Source organism: Dromiciops gliroides, chromosome 1, assembly GCF_019393635.1.
Source record: "Dromiciops gliroides isolate mDroGli1 chromosome 1, mDroGli1.pri, whole genome shotgun sequence".
Classification (NCBI taxonomy): Eukaryota; Metazoa; Chordata; class Mammalia; order Microbiotheria; family Microbiotheriidae; genus Dromiciops; species Dromiciops gliroides.
Window position 1 is genome coordinate 381835479 of NC_057861.1, and position 22414 is coordinate 381857892.

The 22414-nt window shown below is 37.0% G+C and overlaps 1 protein-coding gene across 1 annotated transcript in view; it reads right to left on the reverse strand.

The window, feature by feature from the left end:
• Nucleotides 1-22414, reverse strand: part of DROSHA (drosha ribonuclease III) — a 99987-nt gene that overhangs the window by 41942 nt on the left and 35631 nt on the right. The window contains 8 exon segments of the mRNA XM_043975570.1: nucleotides 2172-2240; nucleotides 2756-2816; nucleotides 3309-3447; nucleotides 4868-4975; nucleotides 13528-13635; nucleotides 14715-14814; nucleotides 17771-17895; nucleotides 18900-19069. Coding sequence (XP_043831505.1) covers nucleotides 2172-2240; nucleotides 2756-2816; nucleotides 3309-3447; nucleotides 4868-4975; nucleotides 13528-13635; nucleotides 14715-14814; nucleotides 17771-17895; nucleotides 18900-19069 — 880 coding nt within the window.

A 22414-nucleotide genomic window follows, 5' to 3' on the forward strand; every position in this document is an offset into this window, starting at 1 on the left:
TCTATTAGGCACATTTTAGTCAGCAACGACTCAGTCAGTATAAAACAGGACAAGGGGGCAGCTAGGTGGTGCAGTGGATAAAGCACTGGTCCCAGATTCAGGAGGACCTGAGTTCAAATCTGGCCTCAAGACACTTGACACTTGCTAGCTATGTTAACCCCCATTATATATATATAAATTGTGTGTGTGTGTGTGTGTGTGTGTGTGTGTGTGTGTGTATAAAAACAGGACAAATACTTGTATTACTATCTTTTGTGCATCTCCTTTCCAAAGGTCTTACTGATGTAGATTACTTTTATGATATATTTTTAAGTCTCAAACCTTAAGAGACCTTTAAAAAAAAAAGAAAAAATTTCATCTTGATTTGCAAGTTAAAAATAAAAATTCAACTGAGACAGATGGGATTAGTTTCCCCACAACAAGCTTTCAAAACTGGTCGCTAGGATCATTATTTGGTATTCAAGATTCTAGTTCATACACTGTAAGAGAAATGATTTATGCTATTACAGCAGGTAACTGGACTGACAGCTGTTAATCTTAAGTCTCCAACAATTTTTTTGCATTCTTTGGGATCCAAATGTAATGTAGAAACTAGAGGTAATATATTCAAACGATTTAGATTACTATCATTCTTCTGACTCACCTGGTTTTTCCTACTGCTAATCAACAGTATCATTTTGGAGTATTACAATAAAGTTAAATGCCAGCGAAAATTTTGCAAAGGGACTCCACTTGCTTTACCATTCTTAGGACCCCATGGCAAGGACCCCCCAGTTCTCATAGGTGCCAGTGCACAGCTGTGGTTGCTTTTAGCAGCAGGTATGTCTATCTATGATTTTCTAGCATTTACTTTAAGACCTCTGAATACCTTCTATGCTATTTAATGCAATTTTACAATAGGAAATTCAGTAACAAAAAGGAGAAAGAGTGAATTATTTAAAGAGAATTCACTATTACTGAAAAATAACATAGTAGGTAACCAACCGCCTCAAGACTCTTAACACCCATCAGACTTCCTTTGAATGAAGAATATATACTGTGCAGTGTAGTTCCAATGTGGCCTTGCTGTGGACTGCTGAGGAACAGCAGAAGACAGACCAGCCTGGTACTTAGCCATTGAACTGAAGGTCTTTCTGAGAAAAGTCTTTGGGCTAAATCCTGCAAATAATAGTAACGGCCACAAATCAAAGAACAGTTAGAAAAGACTACTTGTTGTCTTGGAGGTATCACCTTTAAATGAAAAGAGATGAAAATAGCAGTAATCTTTGGATTACAGTACTTGTACTGCATGCAGATGTAAACTGTTTGCTTTGAAGATATGAGAAACATGAAGATCCTGAGACTTGTACAATGCTAGAAAAGGTATAGCTGAAATAGCAAGTTAGATTTGGGAAACATCAAAAAGCATTAACTGAGCGCCAATTGCATGCACATCACTGGGATAACGGCTTAGCTAACATTGAACATTATTAAATTATCCGTAACTAAAACACAAATTGGTCACACAAGAGTTTTTCTATAATAACAAGTTTGAACAAAATCATGGCTCACAATTTCCCAGTGAGCATGAGTGAGGACTCTGTAACTGGATAAAACTTCTCATTTCAGAATACTCTGGTAAACACAGTGGGAAGTTGTTTTACCACCTTAATCTCAAGCTTTAAAATGAGATTTTGGTTTGTGGTATACCTCTAGAAGACAGGGGACCAGGACAAGCCAAATACAGAAAGATGCAACACATGAGGAAAGAGGCACAGGGAGTGAGGGGCGAGGGAGAAATCACATTATCTAAAGCTGGTAAGATAGATTATTACTGCACTTTGCCAGCTGAAGCACTTTATCATTGTAGCTGTGTAAATGTCATCCTTTGCTTCACCCCATCTTTCCTTTTTCCATGCAATCATTACTAGATTCCTATAAGCACTTCTGTTAAATCATCATTCTCTATAGCATCTGCTGTATACTTTTGGAAAACACACGAATACACACATACATACACACACACACATACACAAGAGATCTCTAAGGCAATTTCCTCTCCTTTCCCTCAAAAAAATAACACATCGTCCTTCATTTACAAATATGATACACTGTACTACTGAGCTCCTCACGGGATATCATTTTCCAGTGGTGGTGACAGATTTGCGCTGATCCATCCATACTCTCCTCACCTGATCTTCCTTGCACTCAAGGGCACACATTTGTGAGACGGCTTGCTGGAGTTCGGGTTCAGTCTGTGGCTGTGGAACAGAATGATTCTAACTGGCCCCCATAGGTATTGAACGAATGACCTTAGTTGGCCTCATTAGCATGTGTTCTAACCAACTGAGCTAATCAGCCACATACCACACAACCTGAATCCATATAGTATTCCACAACATTTAGAGAAGGGGGACAGATGCTTACAAAGATAGCAGCTATTACAAATGTGACTGCAGCTGAAGATCCAAAGTGAAAGAAAACAACTGGGGGAGGGGAAGTGCAGAGGAGGGCAATCTAATTTTACATGGAAAAGTTACACTAAACTAATTTTTTTTTTGTCTTTTCAAATTCCAAGAAAGAAAAAACAATAATGAAATTCTTTATAATGATAAAATACTGCTTTTTTGTAGGTGTTTTAGAGTACTCTTTAAAAAAACATAAACTAACTTTTCAGAGTACTCTTCCATAAAGTTCATATATAAAAGCATCTTTCAAAGTAATACAAGCAGGAAACCAAAATACAAGGTTTTTGTTTTGTTTTGTTTTGTTTTACCTGGAAGGAGTAGGGTCATCTTGACCAAGGCGTGACATGATATTTATTAAGGTGTTAATTCCTATTTTCAAAATAAAGAACAGAGAAAATACAAACACACATGCAAGCACTGTTTGAGAAATAAACAAAAGTAATGTCTACCATCTATTTTGTGCCAACTTAATTTTATGATGCTTTATAGTTGTGGAATAACTTGATAAGTTTCTAAAATTGTAAATCAATACAACAATTTATACTTATTTCTTTGAAAAACATAAAAATAATCTCCCCAAAATAAAGAAGAATCCAATGAAATTCACTTACTGAGAGAGGAATCATTTAAAAAAAGTCAAGCCCTATTATAATACTTATTCTAAAGGAATGTTATTAATTCATGAGGACCCAGAGACACTAAAAATAACTTAAAAAAAAATTACAAAGTAGATCATTCCAGCCTAAGTTATAATAATCCAATGCCTCTTCCCTTCCCAAGATCCTTGAAATAACAGTTGAGAGCAGAGGTTGAAATACTAGCAGTGGAAGAAAGAACATCTTTAAAATAATCCAAGCAAACCTTTTTTCCTCATGTGCATGTGATGAACTTTTCTGTCTCCATACTTGGGTTGACGTATCCCACAGTTGGATAAAGAGTTACGAGCATGATCAGGATTCATTCCAAAGTTTAGGTGATGACTGGGATGAGTCATTGCTAGCTAAAATTTAGATCAAACAAATTCACTTTTACAATCTCTGAACAGAAGTGCCACTTCCAATTCTTTTTCCTAAAGAGTGAAAGGGCTATTCAGGGACAGCTAGGTGGTACAGTGGATAGAATAGAACTCTGGCCCCGAGGAGGACCTGAGTTCAAATCTCACCTCAAACACGTACTAGTTGTGTGACCCTGGGAAAGTCACTTAACCCCCAAATGCCTTAAAACATATAGCACCATCTCCAGTCATCCTGATATAGATCTTGCCACTGGACCCAGACGGCTCTGGAGAAGAGAGTGAGGCTGTTGACCTTGAACAGCCCTACCTCACTTAAATCCAATTCAGTGCAAGTCATGACATCACTCAGATGTCCTGGGACTCTCCAGAACAAAGGACAAACAACAACAAGACGAAAGAGCTATTCTTTTGGTTCTGTTCCAGTCACTAGTCATGCTGCAAACCCTGACTTTTCCATTCCCTTTTCCCAGTCTAAGTTTGCAAACACTCATCAGAGTACGCAGAACAAATATGACAACTAGGCATTGCAGTCTATCAATCTGGCGTGATTTCAGGGGTAAAAAGAAGAACTCTCCTTTGCAAAACTCTCCTCCAACTCCCCTGAAATCCTAACATTAGAGATTCATTCTTTAGTTAGTCATTTATATTCATAGGGTACTTTGTAAGTTTACAAAGTACTTTCCTCACAAAAATCATAAGTTGGCAGTATGTTATTTCCATTTTACAGATGAGGACACTAACCCTCATATACATACACTTACTTGTCCAGTCACAGAGCTAAAAATGGTCAGAGCCAGGATACAAACCCAGACATGGGGCTCCGAGTCCAGGTTTTGGTCTTTTTAAAAAAAATTTTATTACAGCAAGCTTCCTTTCAAATGCCAAATGCCTTTAAGTGGTAACATTATGACTTGCCAGTCAGTTTATATACCTTGGTAGGAATGACTTTCATGAACACTTAATAAAAAAGGTTAATAAATGACCAAAAGAGTGATTGGGATAAAAAGCAGAACATCAATTATTTAACACTGTGGCCTTGGGTGGGCTCTAGTTATGAGAGAAAGTGTTTTAAAGTACCAAACAGAAGTATAAGATAGAAGAAAAGATAAAGAGTCAGACTCCAAAGCAAGGGTTGTATACCTTTTTTCTTTCATGGACTACTTTACCAGTCTAGTGAATACAATATACTCTTCATTTCAAATAACCAAAATAATGCTAAATTTCAGTTGAGGTGAGAAAAAATAACAGTAGAATTGTATTCCCCCTAAAGTTCATAGATCACCTAAAGCTTAGAAACTAAAGATTTCTTCTACCAGAGAACATATTCATGGAATACAGAGAACTGTATTCATGGAATGAGAAACATCTTGTATTCTAGATGAGGATTAAGAGATCTGGTTCTTACCTGTAGCAGACAACGGTCTTGGAAAGTATATCCAATCAACTTGTCGAGATGCATCAAGCATTGGTGATAACGGATATGATGGGTCAAAACAGGAAGCATCATTGCATGCTAGGAAAAATACACAAAACCTTTTAAAATGTGATTAGTATAACTTGGCAAAAGGAAAAAACTTTCTTACCGAGAACTTCTGAAGAAGTTCTTGGGGCGGGGGGGAAGAATCAATTTAAGATGAGCACCAACACAAAACACACCCATGTTTCAACCTCCAACATACACAGTGGTCACAGGGAACAATTTCAATGACAAAAATTTTTCCAAGTATCCAAGAGAAAGATAATTCCATTAGGAGGGGAGAGACTATAAAAGAATGGGATGAACAGTGGAAGAGGACTGGAACAAGGAGAATAGAAGGTTTGGGGGAGGAAGGAGTTACCCTAGGAAGGGAATGCTATTAAAAAAACATTTCCATGGGGAAAAGCTGTTTATCTGAGAGTGAAAACACCCTCTGGTAGGTTTAATTCAGGAAATGAGTAAGGAGAGGGTGGGGTTTTATACTGAGAACATTATCTTTGGGAGTATTATGATTCCATTGGACAACATGGAATAGGTATAAATGAGTTCCTAGAAGTAGCTGGCAGCCAACTATTGGAAGGAAGGGATTATAGAACCAGAAATGGCATGGCATGGCCATTTGGATGGAGGCCATAATAAGGTGAGGGAAGCGGGGGGGGGGGGGGGGGGGGGGGGGGGGGCACTTGGCTACATGATTACATGATCTGGGACAAAAGGTAACTCCTACTACTCAACATGGTCTCCATCCAACTTTGGCTTTCTTCATAAACTCTTATTCCTCTCCTAAATTTCCAACCCACCCCTATCTATAGGTTCCTTCCTTACTGCTTTCAAACATGGCCTCACATCCTAAAACAAAAAAACCTTTATAGTAGACGCTACCATCCCTTCAAATCTATAGTATACATCTCTTCACTTAGTTAGCCAAATGCCTAGAAAAAGCTGTCTATATTTCCTCTCCTCTCACTCCTTCCTTAAACTTTGCAAACTAACTTTCAACCTCATCACTCAAAACTGCTCTGCACAAAGTCATAAATGATATATTAAATGCCAAATCTTTACCAAAGCCTCATCCTTCTTTACCTCTTCATTGTATCTGACTCTGTTGATCACCCTTTCCTATTAAGATACCATCTCTCCACTCTGGGTTTTTGGGACACTGAAGATTTGGTTTGGCAAACCCTCTCACTGTCTTTTACTTCAAAAATTCTGGCTCTCAATTTTGGGTCCTGTTCCTTTCTCTCTTTGTAATCTTATTGGTTACTCTGGGTTTAACTGTTATATATCAAGAACAACAGATAACCTCTCAATCTCCTTCGAAACTTTTCATAGACTTTTTTTTAAAACAGTGACAAGATTTTGATTGACTCTTAAAGATACATGAATAGGATCTATATATATGCAAGATGCTAATGAAGACAAAGTTACACAAAGAACTGGTCTACAATATTAAGTAGTAATACATTTCTATAGGTATGGAAAGGACAGCTAGGTGGCACAGTGGATTATTGTGCAAGCACCAGTCAGTAAGTCACTTAACTTTGTTTACCTTAGTTTCCTTATCTGTAAAATGATCTGAAAAATGAAATGGCAAACCACTCTATCCTTACCAAGAAAATCTCCAAAGTGGTCACAAAGAGTCAGACACAACTGAAAACAACTGAACAACAAATAGATACAAAGTGCACAGAGAATGGGTATCTAACGATGGAAGTGCTATTTAACTATGATTATAATTCTCTCCTGTGTGTCCTAAGCCTCTGGAATTATTTGGTCTCTGAATAAGAAACCACGTCACTAATATAAGAAGAATGTCTCTGAATGAACACCAAACAGTTTGTTCTTTCTAGAATTCATCACTTCTATGCAAATTCCAGATGGTTGGACAGCTTTTTTGTGGGGGGGTGGGGGTTCATTTTCAGGCTGTTTTCTGTTGTACTTGTTTTTTAAACCATAAAGCAGTTACTTCCGTTTGGCCCCCTGGGGGGGGGGTGGATGGGGGAAGATTTACACATGGCAAATTTATATTTGCTGACTTTCATTTGTACACAAGAATTATTTCCCAACAGTATTAAATGGCACACTTACTCTATTATTTCATTAGTATGTATCATGAGAATGAAAGAATGAAATTTAAACAGACAACAGTTCCCTCATAGGAACGGTGAGTTCTGCAGATGGAAGAAATGTAATTATATCATAAAATGTTTACTGGATCTGGTCATCAACAATAAATATCGTTTTAGGATTTAAAATGAGGTTAGTTTTATCCCAGTCATTCAATATTTATTGAGTCCCTTCTTTGTGTCAACACTGAACTAGAAGATTTTAAAATTCAGGCATAATCCAAGCCTTACAGAAACTAATAATATGTTATTTCAAGAAACTATGGTATCTGCACATATATCAGAATATCTAAAGGAAATGCCTGAGCTTACTCTACAGAAATGTATTTTTTCTAAGCAAAAATACTTCAATAATTATGAAATACATCATCAAAACCAAAAATTATTAGAATGTGTCTTCAAAACAACAGAATTCAATCCAATGGGAATGTAAAAAGGAAGGTTCTTTGAAAAGATTAACAAAATTGATGTCTTTTACTTAATTGAAAAAGAAAAAAAATTATGAGAAAAATATACGAAGATGAATTCATGACTACAGAGGAAAAGAAAAAAGAAAAACATTTAAAAGAAAACAAAATAGGGGCAGTTAGATGGTGCAGTGGATAGAGCACCGGTCATGCATTCAGAAGGACCTGAGTTCAAATCCTGCCTCAGACACTTAACACTTACTAGCTATATGACCCTGGGCAAGTCACTTAACCCCAACTGCCTCACCAAAAAACAAAACAAAACAAAAAACCCCAAAAAACCATAAAGAGCAATTAATACCTAAACTACTATAAAATTTAAGAAAACACTCTAATGTAATGACTGGAATGACGCCACCTGCTGGAGACTTACTGTAGAAGAGTTCCGCCCATGAGGTGAAGGTCTTTGAGGGCAAGACCATGAGCCTTTTCTTTGGTGTCAGAAAGCGACATTTGCTGGTGGGAGGAAGAAGGGGGAGCCGGGCGCTCTGACTCGCGCTCTTTCCTGAGGATGCTGGTGGAGAAGGGAGCTAGAAATGTGCTCTCCCTTTAAAAGATAGATGAATGTAGGCCTTTCTCTCTCTCCTTACCCAATTCTTATTCTCCTTAATAAATGCTTAAAAGTCTAACTCTTGCTAAAGCTTATAATTTATTGGTGACCACTCATTAGATGTTTTAGACAGTTTTGCTAGAATTTTAGCCTTAACACTAAAAATTTTTGGGGTAGAGAGGAGGAGATAGTCCTAAAACCCAAACCAAGAAAAAATAAAAATGAAAGAACCCTAAAAACTATCAATAATGAATATTCTTGCTAAAAATTTTACATCAGATTTTAGCACAAAAACAACAGAAACTGGAGCAATATACCAAAAAATAATGTACTATGATCAAATTAGATTTATAACAGGGATGTTAGGATGGTTCAATTTTAGGTAAGCAATTAATTGGTATTATTAGGCAGCTAAAACTACATAATTATATAAACTGACTCAAGAAAGTATTAAAGAAAACAATGCTCATCTTATACTAGAAATCTTACAAATAAGAGATATAGTTGTATTTTTTGTTTGTTTGTTTTTTTGTTTTGCAGGGCAATGGGGTTTAAGTGACTTGCCCAGGGTCACACAGCTAGTAAGTGTCTGAGGCTGGGTTTGAACTCAGGTCCTCCTGAATCCAAGGCTAGTGCCTTATCCATTGCGCCACCTAGCTGCCCCCGGTATAGTTGTATTTTAATACAATTATATACATATAGTAAAAATCCATATGTATTTATCAAATTAAGCATTTACTATATTTAAAGCAGCATGCTAAACACTAGGGATAAAAAGAAAAGTAAAAACAGTCTCTGTCCACAAGGAGTGTACATTCTAAAGGGGGCCAGGGAAAAGAGCAATATGAAAATCACTAGGTACATACAAGATACATACACAAAGTAGACACAATATAATCTGAAAGAAGACTGGAAAATTGGAAAGGCCTGTAGAAATTGAAGGAAGACACAACTAAAAGCAATGGTGAGAGGAAGAACTGACATTGAAAAGGCCTAGAAACAGGAGATGGTATGCTGTGCTGTAGGCAATACAAGTAGGTTCGTAGAGCTATACCAGTTTGTAGAAGGAAATAAGGTTTAAAGCTGAATGGTAGGGAGAAGCCCAACAGAAGACTTCATATATTTATTCCTGGAGGTAATGAAGAAGAGTAAAGCTCACTGATCAGGGGATGGGGTGATATGCTCAGACCTTAGCTTTAGAAAAATTTCCTATTATTGTGCTGTAAGAAATGACAAGCAGGAAGGCCACAGGAAAATGCCGGAGCAGCAAAACTCACAGAAGAATGTGCTGAAATCATCTTCTAACCAAGAACGGCTTGGAAGGTCAGAAGGAGGGAGCTGCTGTGCTGATACAGGAGTTGAGCCCAACCCCACAGTCACCCTGACACAGATCCACTCCCAGGAAGGCCTCAGAGAAGGAGACCTCCAGAGCCTCTGAATCAGCTGAAGCACCAGTGTCATCTAGAACTAAGCTCACAGTCTGGTGAGTGGGCTGAGCCCTGGGTAGGGGAGAGACTACAGGGGTATGCTGGTGCTAAGGCAGAACTTGGATTTTACGCCCCTGCTGAGAACCAGGAGGTAGGCTCAAGTAGCAGTGGCCCAGGTGGGGGAGGGGCACAGGTTCATCAGAGCTAACAACCACAACACACAAAGCTGGTTGATCGGCAAGTTGGTCTGGGGTCATCTACAGACCAGGGAACAGCTCAGGTGAGTGAAGAACCTGATTCTCCTTAAATCATACCACCTGGGACTTCTTAAGCTTGGGATACTACAGCCTGGAAACAGTGCCCCACTTTAAGGAGCTAAAAGTCTAGTAAAAGAAAGGCAAGATGAGCCGACAGAGAAAAGTGAAGACCATAGAAAGTTTCTTCAGTAACAAGGAAGACCAAGGGGCACCCTCAGAGGAAGATGTCAACATCAGGGCCCCTATATCGAAAGCTTCTAAGAAAAATACGAATTAGTCTCAGGGCATAGAGGTGTTCAAAAAGGACTTTGAAGATAAAGTTAGAGAGGTAGAGGGAAAAAGTGGAAAGAGAAATGAGGGTGATGCAGGAAAGACATGAGAAAAAAGTCAACAGCTTGAAAAGTCAAATGGAAAAGGAGGTACAAAAGCTCTCTGATGAAAATAATTGCCTAAGAATTAGGACTGAACAAATGGAAGCCAGTGACTTTATGAGAAACCAAGACACAATAAAGCAAATCCAAATGAATAAAAAAAATAGAGGGCAATGTGAAATATCTTCTGGGAAAAACTGCCAACCTGGAAAATAGGTCCAGGAGAGATAATTTGAAAATTATTGGTCTACCTGAAAACCATGATCAAGGAAAGAGCTTAGACACCATCTTCCAAGATATTCTCAGGGAAAAATGCCCTGAAATTCTAGAAGAAGCTAAAATAGAAATTGAAAGAATCCACCGATCACCTCCAGAAAGATATCCCAAAAAGAAAACTCCTAGGAATATTATAGCCAAATTCCAGAGCTCTCAGGTCAAGGAGAAAATATTGCAAGCTTCCAAAAAGAAAGAATTAAAGTACTGTGGAGCCCCAGTCAGGATAGCACAAGATCTAGCAGCTTCTCAACAATACAATGATCCAAGACAATCCCAAAGGACTAATGATGAAGCATACTATCCGCCTACAAAGAATTGATATTGACTGAACACAGACTGAAGCAGGCTATTTTTCACTTTCATTTTTTCTTTTATTCAAGTTTTCTTATACAAAATAATATGGTAATGTTTTACACAATTACACACATGTGACCTATATCTGATTGCTTGCCGCCTCAGGAGGAGAGTGGAGGGAAGGAAGGAGCAATAAAAAAAGGAACTCAAAACTTTCAAATAAAAATATTTATTATTTAAAAAAAAATTCCCTTGGCAGCTGAGTGAAGGATGGACTAGAATAAAGAGAGACCTGAGGAAGGGAGACCAGTGAGAAAACAAGTAGAGTAGTCCAGGCAAAAGATGATATGGTTCTTACCAAGGGTTTTTGGTTATGAGTGAAGAAAAAGGAACATCTATGAGAGATCTGGGGAAGGTAGAAATGGAAAGATTTGGCAGTGGCTTGGATATGTGGTAAATGAAAATGAGGAACTAAGAATGACACTAAGAATGTGAACTTATTGGACATGTAGGTGGTGTGGTGCATAAAGCACTGGCCCTGGATTCAAGAGGACCTGAGTTCAAATCTGCCCTCAGACACTTGACCTTTACAAGCTGCATGACTCTGGGCATGTCACTTAACCCTTATTGCCCTGAAAAAAAAATGTGAACTTGAGGTCTGGGAGACTGGTGACACCCTCAACAGTAATAAGGAAGTTTGGAGTAAAATAAGGTTTTGGGGAACAGATAAGCTCTGATGTGGATATGTTGAGTTTGAGATGACTATAAGGACATCTAGTTTGAGATGTCCAACATGCATTTGGTAATTCATGATTTTTTTGCTAAGCAAAGAGGGTTAGATATACAGACTGGGAAACATCTTCATAGAGATGATAACTGAACACAGGGCAGCTAATGAGATCAACAAATGAGGCAGTACCGAGTGAGAGGATCAGAACAAAGCTGTGGGGAAACACCCATGGTTAGTGTACATGACATGAAATATTAGCAAAGAAAACTATGAAGAAGCAATCAGAGAAATAATCAATCAGAAGAACCTAGGGAGACAGAAGTCAAGAAAATCCAAAAATGAGAACATCCAGAAAGAAGTGAACAACTTTGTCAAACGCTAAAGACGGTGAAAAGGATTAGGATTAAGAAAAAGCCTATCAGTTTTGGCAATTAAGCTATCAATGCTAACTTGGAGAGAATAGTTTTAGTTTAATAATTACATTGGAAGCATTAAAAATTGGGTTGATATTTGACATATAGGAAATTAACACATATGTAAGACCAAGAGGGAAGCCACAAAAATGATAAAAGTGGAAGAGTTCTCAAAATAACTGCAAATTACTATTACATGAAGAGTACTTCAAATTCCTAAGAAAAATACAAATTAAAATGACACTATAATTTCATCTGACATCAAGCAACCTTGCAAAGATATAAAAGCTAGAAATAGTCAAAGTTGAAAGAACTGTGGGAAGAGAAAAACATTAACATGTTGGTGGAATTGTGACCTGGTCAAATTATTCTGAAAAATAATTTGAAACTGTGCTAAAAAAACAGTGAGTAAAATGTCCACAAATCCTATTTTTTTTTTTTAATGGGGCAATTGGGGTTAAGTGACTTGCTCATGGTCACAGGGCTAGTAAGTGTTAAGTGTCTGAGTCTAGATTTGAACTCAGGTACTCCTGACTCCAGGGCTGGTACTCTATCCACTGCGCCACCTAGCTACCCCACACAAATCCTATTAAAAGACCCCTGTGAAGTCAAAGATAGAATGGCCCAAGGCATACACAAATACATTCGGCATAAGAGTTTTTATACTAGTAACATATTAGAAACATAGGCACCTGCTGACTGGCAAATGACTAAACAAACTGAGGTACAGGAATGTATTGGGATATTATTGTACTATCCATACAACAAATAAGAAAATAATAAATAAATAAATAAGGAAATAAATAAATAAGGAAATAAGAGAAACAAAAATTAACCATGTAAAAGCCCCTAATTAAAAATGATAGCAAGAAAGAAACCCAATTTGTGTTTCTAAAAATCAGAGGTCCCCAACAAAGAAAGTAATTCCAAGACGGAATATAAAATGCACCTAACCTGAGGTTTGATGACCAGTGCTAGTCAGATGAAATTTTTCTCTGCATAAACTGGGGAGGGGGCGGGGGTGTTAAAAAAACAACAATACACAAACATGATTTATTTTGGCCCAGATATTAGAGTGGTTTATTAAGACTTTGTGTTTGACATATCATCACCAATTTTCTCTAAGTCACTCTTTATCTGAAATAAATATGTTATTCTGTAATTTTAGGCATTTTCCATTTAACAGCCATTCTGTGCAGCTGTCATCTTGCTGTGTTTTTTCAAGTGCTTTCATATGTATTTCTGAATGCAGCAACAATGAAAAGATTTTTTAAAAGATGCAGTGAGAAATATTTTTACCTGTTCCCTAAGCTTTTCCCTAATCTTACACTTCTCTGATTCTTGAATGTTTTCATTCTAATTTGTATGACATCTATTTGTGCTCGTCATCCCTCTATACACTGTTTGAGAACATGCATAGTGACACATTACACTTTTCAATCCCCAGTGCTGAGGAAAGTATCTTGCAAAAAAGATGTGTTTAACAGATTTTTTTTTTCTGAGTTGAACTGATGCGTACCAAAGAAATGGAAACCATTTTTTGGTATAAATTGACATCAATCCCAAATCAACAGGTCTAAAGAACCACTGGCTCTCAGTATGAGGACATTTTTAGGACCCAGATACTTGGTAAGAGCAAAGATGTGAACCTGATTTTAATTTCAAAAGTATAATTACCTGACAAACATCAGAACGGATGCCAGTTTTCCAGAATCCTTGGCTGCTCAGTTCCACTGTTACTTCTCGCCTCATTGTATTCTTCTGTCGAATTTTCTGCAGAGCTTCCTATAAAAGTATAACTAATTATGAGAGCAACTCAATACTTCTAAAGTACTGTTAAGCCAGATATCAGGAATTAAGAAATAAAATGGATTCATTAAAAACTACACTTAATCCAGAAACATAAGACAAACCTAAGCCAAAACTTGATCAATCAAAAGATTTTCCTTTTAGCGAATGAAAAATAAAAAAGTGAAGGGTTATGATTTTAGACTAATAAAATACTTTGTCAATTTTTTTTAAAGCATCATTGTTGAACATGTCAAGATTTTTCTCAGAGCTAAATGTCTAAAGCAATAAGCATCCTTCCTGGATTCAAGAAGCAGACAACAAAACCAGTTATTTTTGCAATATGTAGTTAGCCGTGGAATAAATCTGCAGTTTCTAAAAGAACTGGCTCTACAAACATCTTTCCAACATTCAATGATACAAGATTCATTCTGTGAGACAACCTGAAAACCCAATGTTTACTTCATAACTCCCAACAAAGCAATGAAATCTGAAGGATCTTTTGGTTAGAACATGAGATGAACCTGAGCAATCTCACAAGGCAATAACCTATCCATCCCAATGACTTATTTTTTTTGAGTTGTAAAAAACTGTACCAAAGATAAAATTTCACTGCAGAATGTATTTGTTCTTAAAACTGAAACAGAGCCAATGCGTATCATCTATTTACAAGTTTTTTTAAAAAGTTTTACCTATTGGGGTGACAACACCTGTAAGGGAAGACAACAAATAAATCTACTGTGGAAAACTGTCAAAAGAGCAATTTGAGTAAAGCACAACATTATAGGAAACCACTTTCATGTAGAAAACATGTTTGGGCACTATACCAAAAGGGCAAAATTATTTTTTTCTTAGAAAATATATTTGTGCCTCAATAATATTAATCACATAAAGGCCTTAACAGCAATTATGGGAAATAAGATTCACTCCTTCAGGAAGCAAAGTAAACTGAAATAAACACAATGGAGGACAAAACAGGATGACATTAATCATGGATGCTATTTTTTCCTTACATATGTTATAATACTACAACAATTAACTAATTCGTCATCATAAATTTTACATCCTTTACATACCTCTCTCTGTGCCAGCTTTTGCTTATCAGCTTGTTTGACCTTGGGGCTGTTTGCCAACAGGTGGCGGAGCTTCACATAGCTTTTCCATAGTTTCTGATACCTAAAGAAAAGGAGACAGACAGACCACTTGGTCAGCATGTCAGAATTTAGGCACCCAAATTGAGGTGTTAGAACTGGAGGGTATCAAATCCAGCTCAAGAATATCAAGTGGAAGGGCAGCTAGGTGGCACAGTGGAGAAAGCACTGGCCCTGGATTCAGGAGGACCTTGGTTCAAATCTGACCTCAGACACTTGACACTTACTAGCTGTGTGACCCTGGGCAAATCACTTAACCCTCATTGCCCTGACCCCCCTCCAAAAAAAAGAATATGAAGTAGCCTGTGCATGGTCACTGATAATTACTAGTCACTTTGGCAACCTATATATTTATTCCCAAAAGGCAGCATTACTCAAAACTTTTGGAGTTTCCTTTCTGAAATCTCTTTTAGAGCTTGAAGCACATTCTTCTGAATATCCTAAATGATTGCAAACATTTGTCTTTTGTTCTGTTTTCCAAAATCAAAGTGCTCCATAAAATTGCTTGACCTAATCTGGTTTAAAAAAAAAGTGATACTGGTTTTGAAACAAAAAAATTAAAAAGGAATGTGATTTTTCTTTTTTGCAATACTAAAACTGGCTCTGTAGGTGGTTTCAAGATTTGAAAATATTTTGAGCTACAGCAATATTAGTGGAATAAAGATAGCCTAACAAACTGACAACTTTAATGGGGAAACCACTCATATGAATGGATAAATTATTTTATGTCCATTACAAAATCAATATGATTAGTTTATAATCAACAACACTATTTACTCTAAAAGTAAGATAATTTCTAGGTCTCAAAGATATTAGTTTAAACTAATTACACTTATACACAGGTCATATGACTAGGTCCATTTTCCAACTGAAAATGATGCACAAAAATCTATGATTTATCAAACCTGATCCTCACTAAATGAAACTGCCAAGAATTATATTGGGAGTCAAAGGAATACAAGGTCTTTATAAATTATATCAATTGTCACCCACTTAGGGATCCATGAAAATTCAGTTCCATTTCACTATGGTTTCTCTGATGAAGGGAATGTTAAAAAGGATATTTCTCTGTTACCAAGTCCTTATTTCCTTTAGCTAAATTAAAGCTCTTGACAACAGCCTCTATTATCAACAATTTCTTATGGTGTACGGGGATTGATGCTGAGGGAAGACTGGGCAAAGCGCTTCATACTTTAAAACAACAACAAAATTTTTCTGTTCTCCTCAAGACTTATTCAGTTAAAAAATTTTAACCTCTCCAAAACCTTATTCCTCTCTCATGACCACCACATCCTTGCTGTGTTTGATAATTTCTACCTACCAAACACATGTACGGCTATTTTCACAACTGGGTGACAAGTGTACCATGAATGCTAGGAACAAGGAACCTTCAGCCTCTTCACAGGTGAAATGCCTATTATAGTTCAAGTTTTTGAAAAGTGCATGGAGCTAGGCAAAGACAAGATCAGCAAGGATTACCAGTACCTGGGACATCAACAGAAGCAGCAGGCTCTTTCATTTCCAATAATCCACTCTGAACTAAACATTTCATACCTCTCTGACTAAATTTTAATTAAAAGTTAAAGATGCAGTTAAGATGTCTCTGTGGTAAATGCCACTATGTATACCTTCTCTCCCACTGTCTGGTTGGGAATGCAACCAACCACGATACCACAGTAGGTTCATTTCATGTTCTCCTCAATGAGTTTGAAATTTAAAAAAAAAATTTTGGACATTTTATACTACTGGAGAGTTTACAAAGCACTTTATTTTAATTCTTTCCTTTGAGCCTCACAAGAGCCCTGTAAGGACACAGGTCTTATCCTCATTTTGCAGATGAAAATGAGGCTCAGAAAGTAAGTGACTTGCCCGTGGACACACAACAAAGAATGCACCAGAGGTCCTTAAACTTAGGTCTTTCTTACTCCAAGTCTATCTTTTTATCCATACCCTGCTGCTTCTTTAAAGGAAAAAGCAAGACATGCAGAAAAAGAAAGAGAGCTCATTCTTTTTTTTTGCTTCTAAGTAAAACAAGTTTTAATGGTCCTTAAGGTCTCCCCTGTCCAAAAAATAATCATTAAGTTATTCTGGTACCAGAGATTTCACTTCAAGAGTCCTACTAATCTTCATTAAAGTGACAGTCTCCACAATTTAAAAAATGTTGAGTCCTGAGTTAAAAAAAAATCAAAATGCTATGCAAAGCTTAATGTCAAACAAAGATAAAACTCTAATAATATAAACTAATTAAATTAGGATAATAATGTTGATATAATTCTATAAAAAATAACAGGACTAATTAAGCCAGGAATTCCAAAGATGTTAGAATAAAACTTAAAACGCCTGAACATATAGAAAACAGACTTATTTTGGTGATGTAACACATCAATCAACAAGCATGTATTAGGTGCTTACTATATGTGCAAAGGCACATGGGATACAAACAAGAAAGAACAAAACAGGCCTTGCCCTCAAGGAGCTTACATTCTAATTGGAGGGACAACATGTAATACATAGGTACATACAAGATACATACAGAGTAGATGGAAGGTAACCTTAGAGTGGTAGGCTCTAGCAGCTGTGATGACCGGGAACAGTCTCCTGCAGAAGGTGGCATTTGAGCTGAGTCTTGAAAGAAGCTAGGGATTCTAAGAGGTAGAGGTGAGGATGGAGAGCATTCCAGGCATGGGGGACAGACAGTGCAAAGGCACAAAACAGGAAATGGAGTGTCATGTGTGAGGAATAGCAAGTAGGCCAGTATAGCTGGGACTGTGGATTATATGGAGGGTAGTAAAGTGTAACAAGACTGGAAAGGTAGGAAGGGGCCAAATTGTGAAGAGCTTTGAATGATAAAAAATGAAACTGCAAATGTAGAAATACTACTACTTAAACAGGGAGGAGGGAAGGGGCAATGCATAGATACAAAAGTCTCTCTTTAGTGGAAAGTGAAAAGATTAAGACAAACATTGAGAAGGATATCTTACTGAGGGTCTCCTGCATAACTCAACTGGGCAGGGCGTATCCCAAAGTGGACAATAATTGGAAAAGTAATCACATCAGGGTTGAATTGTTCCCGATCCAGTTGATCAATGCGTACTGAGCTAGGTTTCTAGAGAGAAAAATCAAAACTGATTATTCTGATGATAAGTCTTCAATCATGATAGAAAAGAGTGAAAACGAATAAGATTTTTTCTAGAAATTCCTAAATTATTAAGAGGATTTTATTTAAAACTTTATTCAAAGACACTGAATGTTATCTCTACGAGTCAATACCATTTGGTATGATGAATGATTTTGTCCTTTTTAGTATTCCACACAGATAGACATCCTTTAAAAGTGAAGGTTTCAAAAGGACAGGAGTTAGCCATAACTTTTTCTTAAATTTTCAGAAACTAATGAAAACAATTCAAAAAACAAGATATGTTGATTCATCTGCCTTAATTTCACTTCAGGTACTGAGGATATATTTCCAGGTCATGTATGAGTGGGAGCATGCACAAAAAATATGTTCTCCCTTAGCTCTCAGGCTCTTTTTCTGTTTCCCATTCACAAATTAGATGTTATGGAGTAAAAGTTAGCAAGTTCAATTTATATTAAATCGTGCTTATGGTATTTTCTGAAAAGAAGCACTTTTTCCAGGAAAAAAAAAAAGAGATATATTTGTATTCTTACAGAGAAGAATAATTTTTTTTCCCCTGACATAAAATGCAAATTAACCTTTAAATCACAAGAAAAACCTAGAACAACTTTTTTTTTTTGGGGGGGAGATGGTCTATTGCTTCTAATTCTCACATTTTCTTTTACTATAACGAAGGTAAAATACTATTTCAATCAGATTTCAAAATTTCTTAACATTTTCCAAATACTGCAGTGTCAGATAATCAACAGAAAGCATGAAATAGAATGCTTTTTAGTACAGCTGTAATTCTTTATAACTCTAAATCCTGTTATTTTGCTAATTCATATAATAATTAATGAAGGAAAATGTTAAGAAACAGAAATGCATTTCAAGTTTCTAAACACTACACTCTTTCCTTTTACAGAACATTAAAAATTGGGGAATATGGTGGTGAAGCATTTTAAGATGTGAAGTTTTTAGGCAATCAAACATACCATGCCAGGATTGTTAACAATCATCCCTTTGCATTCCTCTGCATATTTCTGCCATTCAAGTTCTTCCCACTGAAGCATGTTAGCAATCTCCTCTTCAGGCACCAAAGCTTTGTTACATCTCAACAAGTAGAGTAGAATCTGATGCATCGAGAGCACTTCCTTTCCTCCATCTTGTGAGGAAAAACAGAAAGAAGAAAAAAGAAAGAAAAAGAAAAAAGTTCAGGGCAAGAATAATTTTCATAACACTAAAGCATTAAATGGTATAGAAAAAAAAGTATGTCAAAAAGCTTTTTACAGGCAGTATACGTTTTAAATTGTTCATCCAGGTGACAAATAGGAGGAAACACATTCATTTAATTGATGAATAGTGCACATAAACAATGTTATCTACTAAAACACTAACATTAACATAAAAACAAATTTTCTTCTCCAAATTTTAAAGGAGCAGTCTAAAGAGACACATGTTATACTGCCCAGTTATATATTATGATATACGTATTTATCATTCTTTTTATTACAATAGTTAAAACCTCTTTGGAAATTATAGCACTTTCTTAAAGAAATGCAAGGCTTTTATTGGATATTTATAGATGTAGTCAATTAGGTACTGTTGTGTAATGGACTAATTCCTGGTGCTAATTTGCTGCACATGGGTTTATATTCATACCACTCTGTCATCATTCTATGAGCTAATAAACACAGGAGAAAATTAAGTACTGAGTTGTACAGAAGCATAAATCACCAAGCTAAGGCAAATTTTATATTACAGAAAGACAAAGCACAATAAAGGCGATACATAAGGCACTTTAGAAGAGCCATTAATTTAATACTTGATGGCCCAAATATGGAAAGATTAGTGTTAGTTCTTAGAAGAACCTTTACAGACATCTCCTCTCAGACTGTGAAAGAATATTGCAGAAAGCTGCGTTTCTCACAAACACAATTCACATTTCAAGGTATCACAGGAAAAAAACTACATAGAACACACACAAAAAAGATCAAGACCATTCCTGAGACAGGGGTTTGTAACTCGTAAGCCCTAAAAAGAAGTATTTGTAGCATTTAAATCCTCACACAAAACCACTAAATCTTTTTTGGTGATAGTAACCAAAAAAATATACAAAAAATCATGAGTCCATGAGATGTTATACCTGACCTTGCCCACATATAATTCTCTCAAAGTATAACCATAAAGAAGTATGTGATCTTTTAATAGACTAAGCAAGCCGGAAGTCACTTACAGACATTTGCAAGGTACCTCCATGTTAAAGCAAGGTGTACATATACACACACACACACACACACACACACACACACACACACACACACACACACACAGACAATACCTTTAAAATCTGGTTCCCTTCAAAGTAAAGTGTAAGGTTATATATACTTGACTCCACAGATGGCACCACTGCTCAAACACATTTTTGAAACATCTTTATACAACTCCAATTGCGCTGCATTCTTGTGAATAATCTCAGTAGTAATAAATTTTCATTTGAGAGATTTCATTTCAGAAGCATTCAAGACATTTAATCAATTAATAAAAATATATTAGGTACTTTTTATGTGCCAGACACTATGCTAAGCTCTGGAGATATAAAAAGAGGCAAGAGAGTCCTGAAGGAGCTTGTAATCTAATGGAGACAACAACATATTGTGGAAATTTATTTTGATTTGGGGACCCTACCTTTGGACTGAGATTAAAAAGCCTTAGGCCCTCAGGGTCTTTTCTGTGTGAAGGGCTTGTGCCCCGCCTCCCCCTCTGCTTCAGTTGAGCCAAAAAGCCCCATGGGCTGTACAAGATGCCTCCGCCCTGAGTGGATCTATCAGAGAGATCCTGGGCTTGTCCAGGTCAGGCTCTGGTGTAGCCTGTGCCAAGTTCCCAAGCGCACAGCAGGGGCATGGGCCCCTGGAGCACTGGGTGTGGTAGGAGACACTTGAGCGTCCCCATTCCCCTAGCTGAAGCCCTGGCTGGCGGATTAGCTTGGTGTGTGTAGGGGTACAGGAAGCCCCGATATTTGAGTGGAGAGAAGGAAGAGATATATACCTGGGAGTTAGACAGTAAGGGGCAGACAAGATTAATGGGGGGGACCGACAAGATTAGAAGAACAGAGGGGGGGCTGACAAGATTAGAGGGGCGGCAAAGGCGGCAGAGGGCAGACTGTTGGAGCAGACAGACAGGGAGGCTGCTACAAGGACGCTAGAGAAAGTGAGAAAGGGGTTTCCAGTTAGAAGAAGGTCCGTTGCTACACAGGAGGAGGCTAAAAAAAGTTCCAGGCACAGCAAGTGGAAAGAGATATGCCGGGACACAGTCAGGTTGTACATTTTATTTCCCTGTAGTTTTAATTTTAAATTGTATCATAAATAAACCTTCTGCTGTTAAAATGGAAGAGGCTTCTTAATCTTTTACTTATCAATTTTGGGAGCGGAGCAGTGTGGTAGAATTTTATAAACGGCCCATATTAAGTTAATAGCAGTCAGACAGCTAGTGAGTCAAAAGTCCCCAGATTAGTCCTCTAGTCAGATTAGGCCCCCCAAATTAAGCCAGCTAGCTAAAATATTTTTACAATATGTATATAAAAGTATAAACAATCTATATACTGGATAAATAGGAAATAACTAATGGGGGAAAGGCACTAGAATTAAGAGGGCTTGAGAAAGGCTTGAGGAAGCCTGTAGATAGAGTTGAGGAAAGGAAGAGTTCCAGGAAAGGGGGAAAGCTAGAGAAAATGCCCAAAGGCAAGAGATGCAGTCTTGTTTGAGGAACATCAAGAAGGCAGGTGATACCGGATGGAAGAGTACATGGTGAGGAATAAAGGGGGCAAGGTTATAAAAACCTTTGAATGCCAAGAATGGGATTTTGTATTTGATGTTGCAGACAAAAGAGAGCCATTGGAGTTTAGTGAATAGGGAGGTGACATGGTTGGACCAGTGATTTAAAAAAACACACTATTTTGGTTGAATGGAGTAGACTATTGTAATGATCCAAGCATGAGGTAAGGAAGGCCTGTGTCAGTGGTGGTAGTGTGAGAAGAGAGAAGGGGGCATTTTTGAGAGATGCTGCAAAGGGCATTTAGAGACAAGTATATCAAATTATGTATTTAAAGAAGACAGACTGCCTTTTGCTCAAAAACGAATTATGGCCATGAAGAAATACTGGTTAACTAGTTTATATATTATGAAAAAGTTTTAAATAATGGCAATATTTTTGAAAAAAGGTATTTAGCCTCCCAAACGGGATTGCTTTTGAAAAAAACAAGTAAAATATTAAAAAATTACAATATATTTGTTATTTAAATTTCATATCCCAGGGTTCTTTCCTAACAACATTCTTTTTATATACTCTATTTACTAGATTACTTTTAAACCAGTAAAAAGAGTTTGAGATCCTAGGCACACTACCTCTCTCTCCCCCTTCCCTACAAAAACTAACAGTTTTAAAGTCACTGTAAAGGGAGTAACCCTTGTAGCAATGAAACCAAGTAGCTGCCACTGAAGGGGCTGTGGCC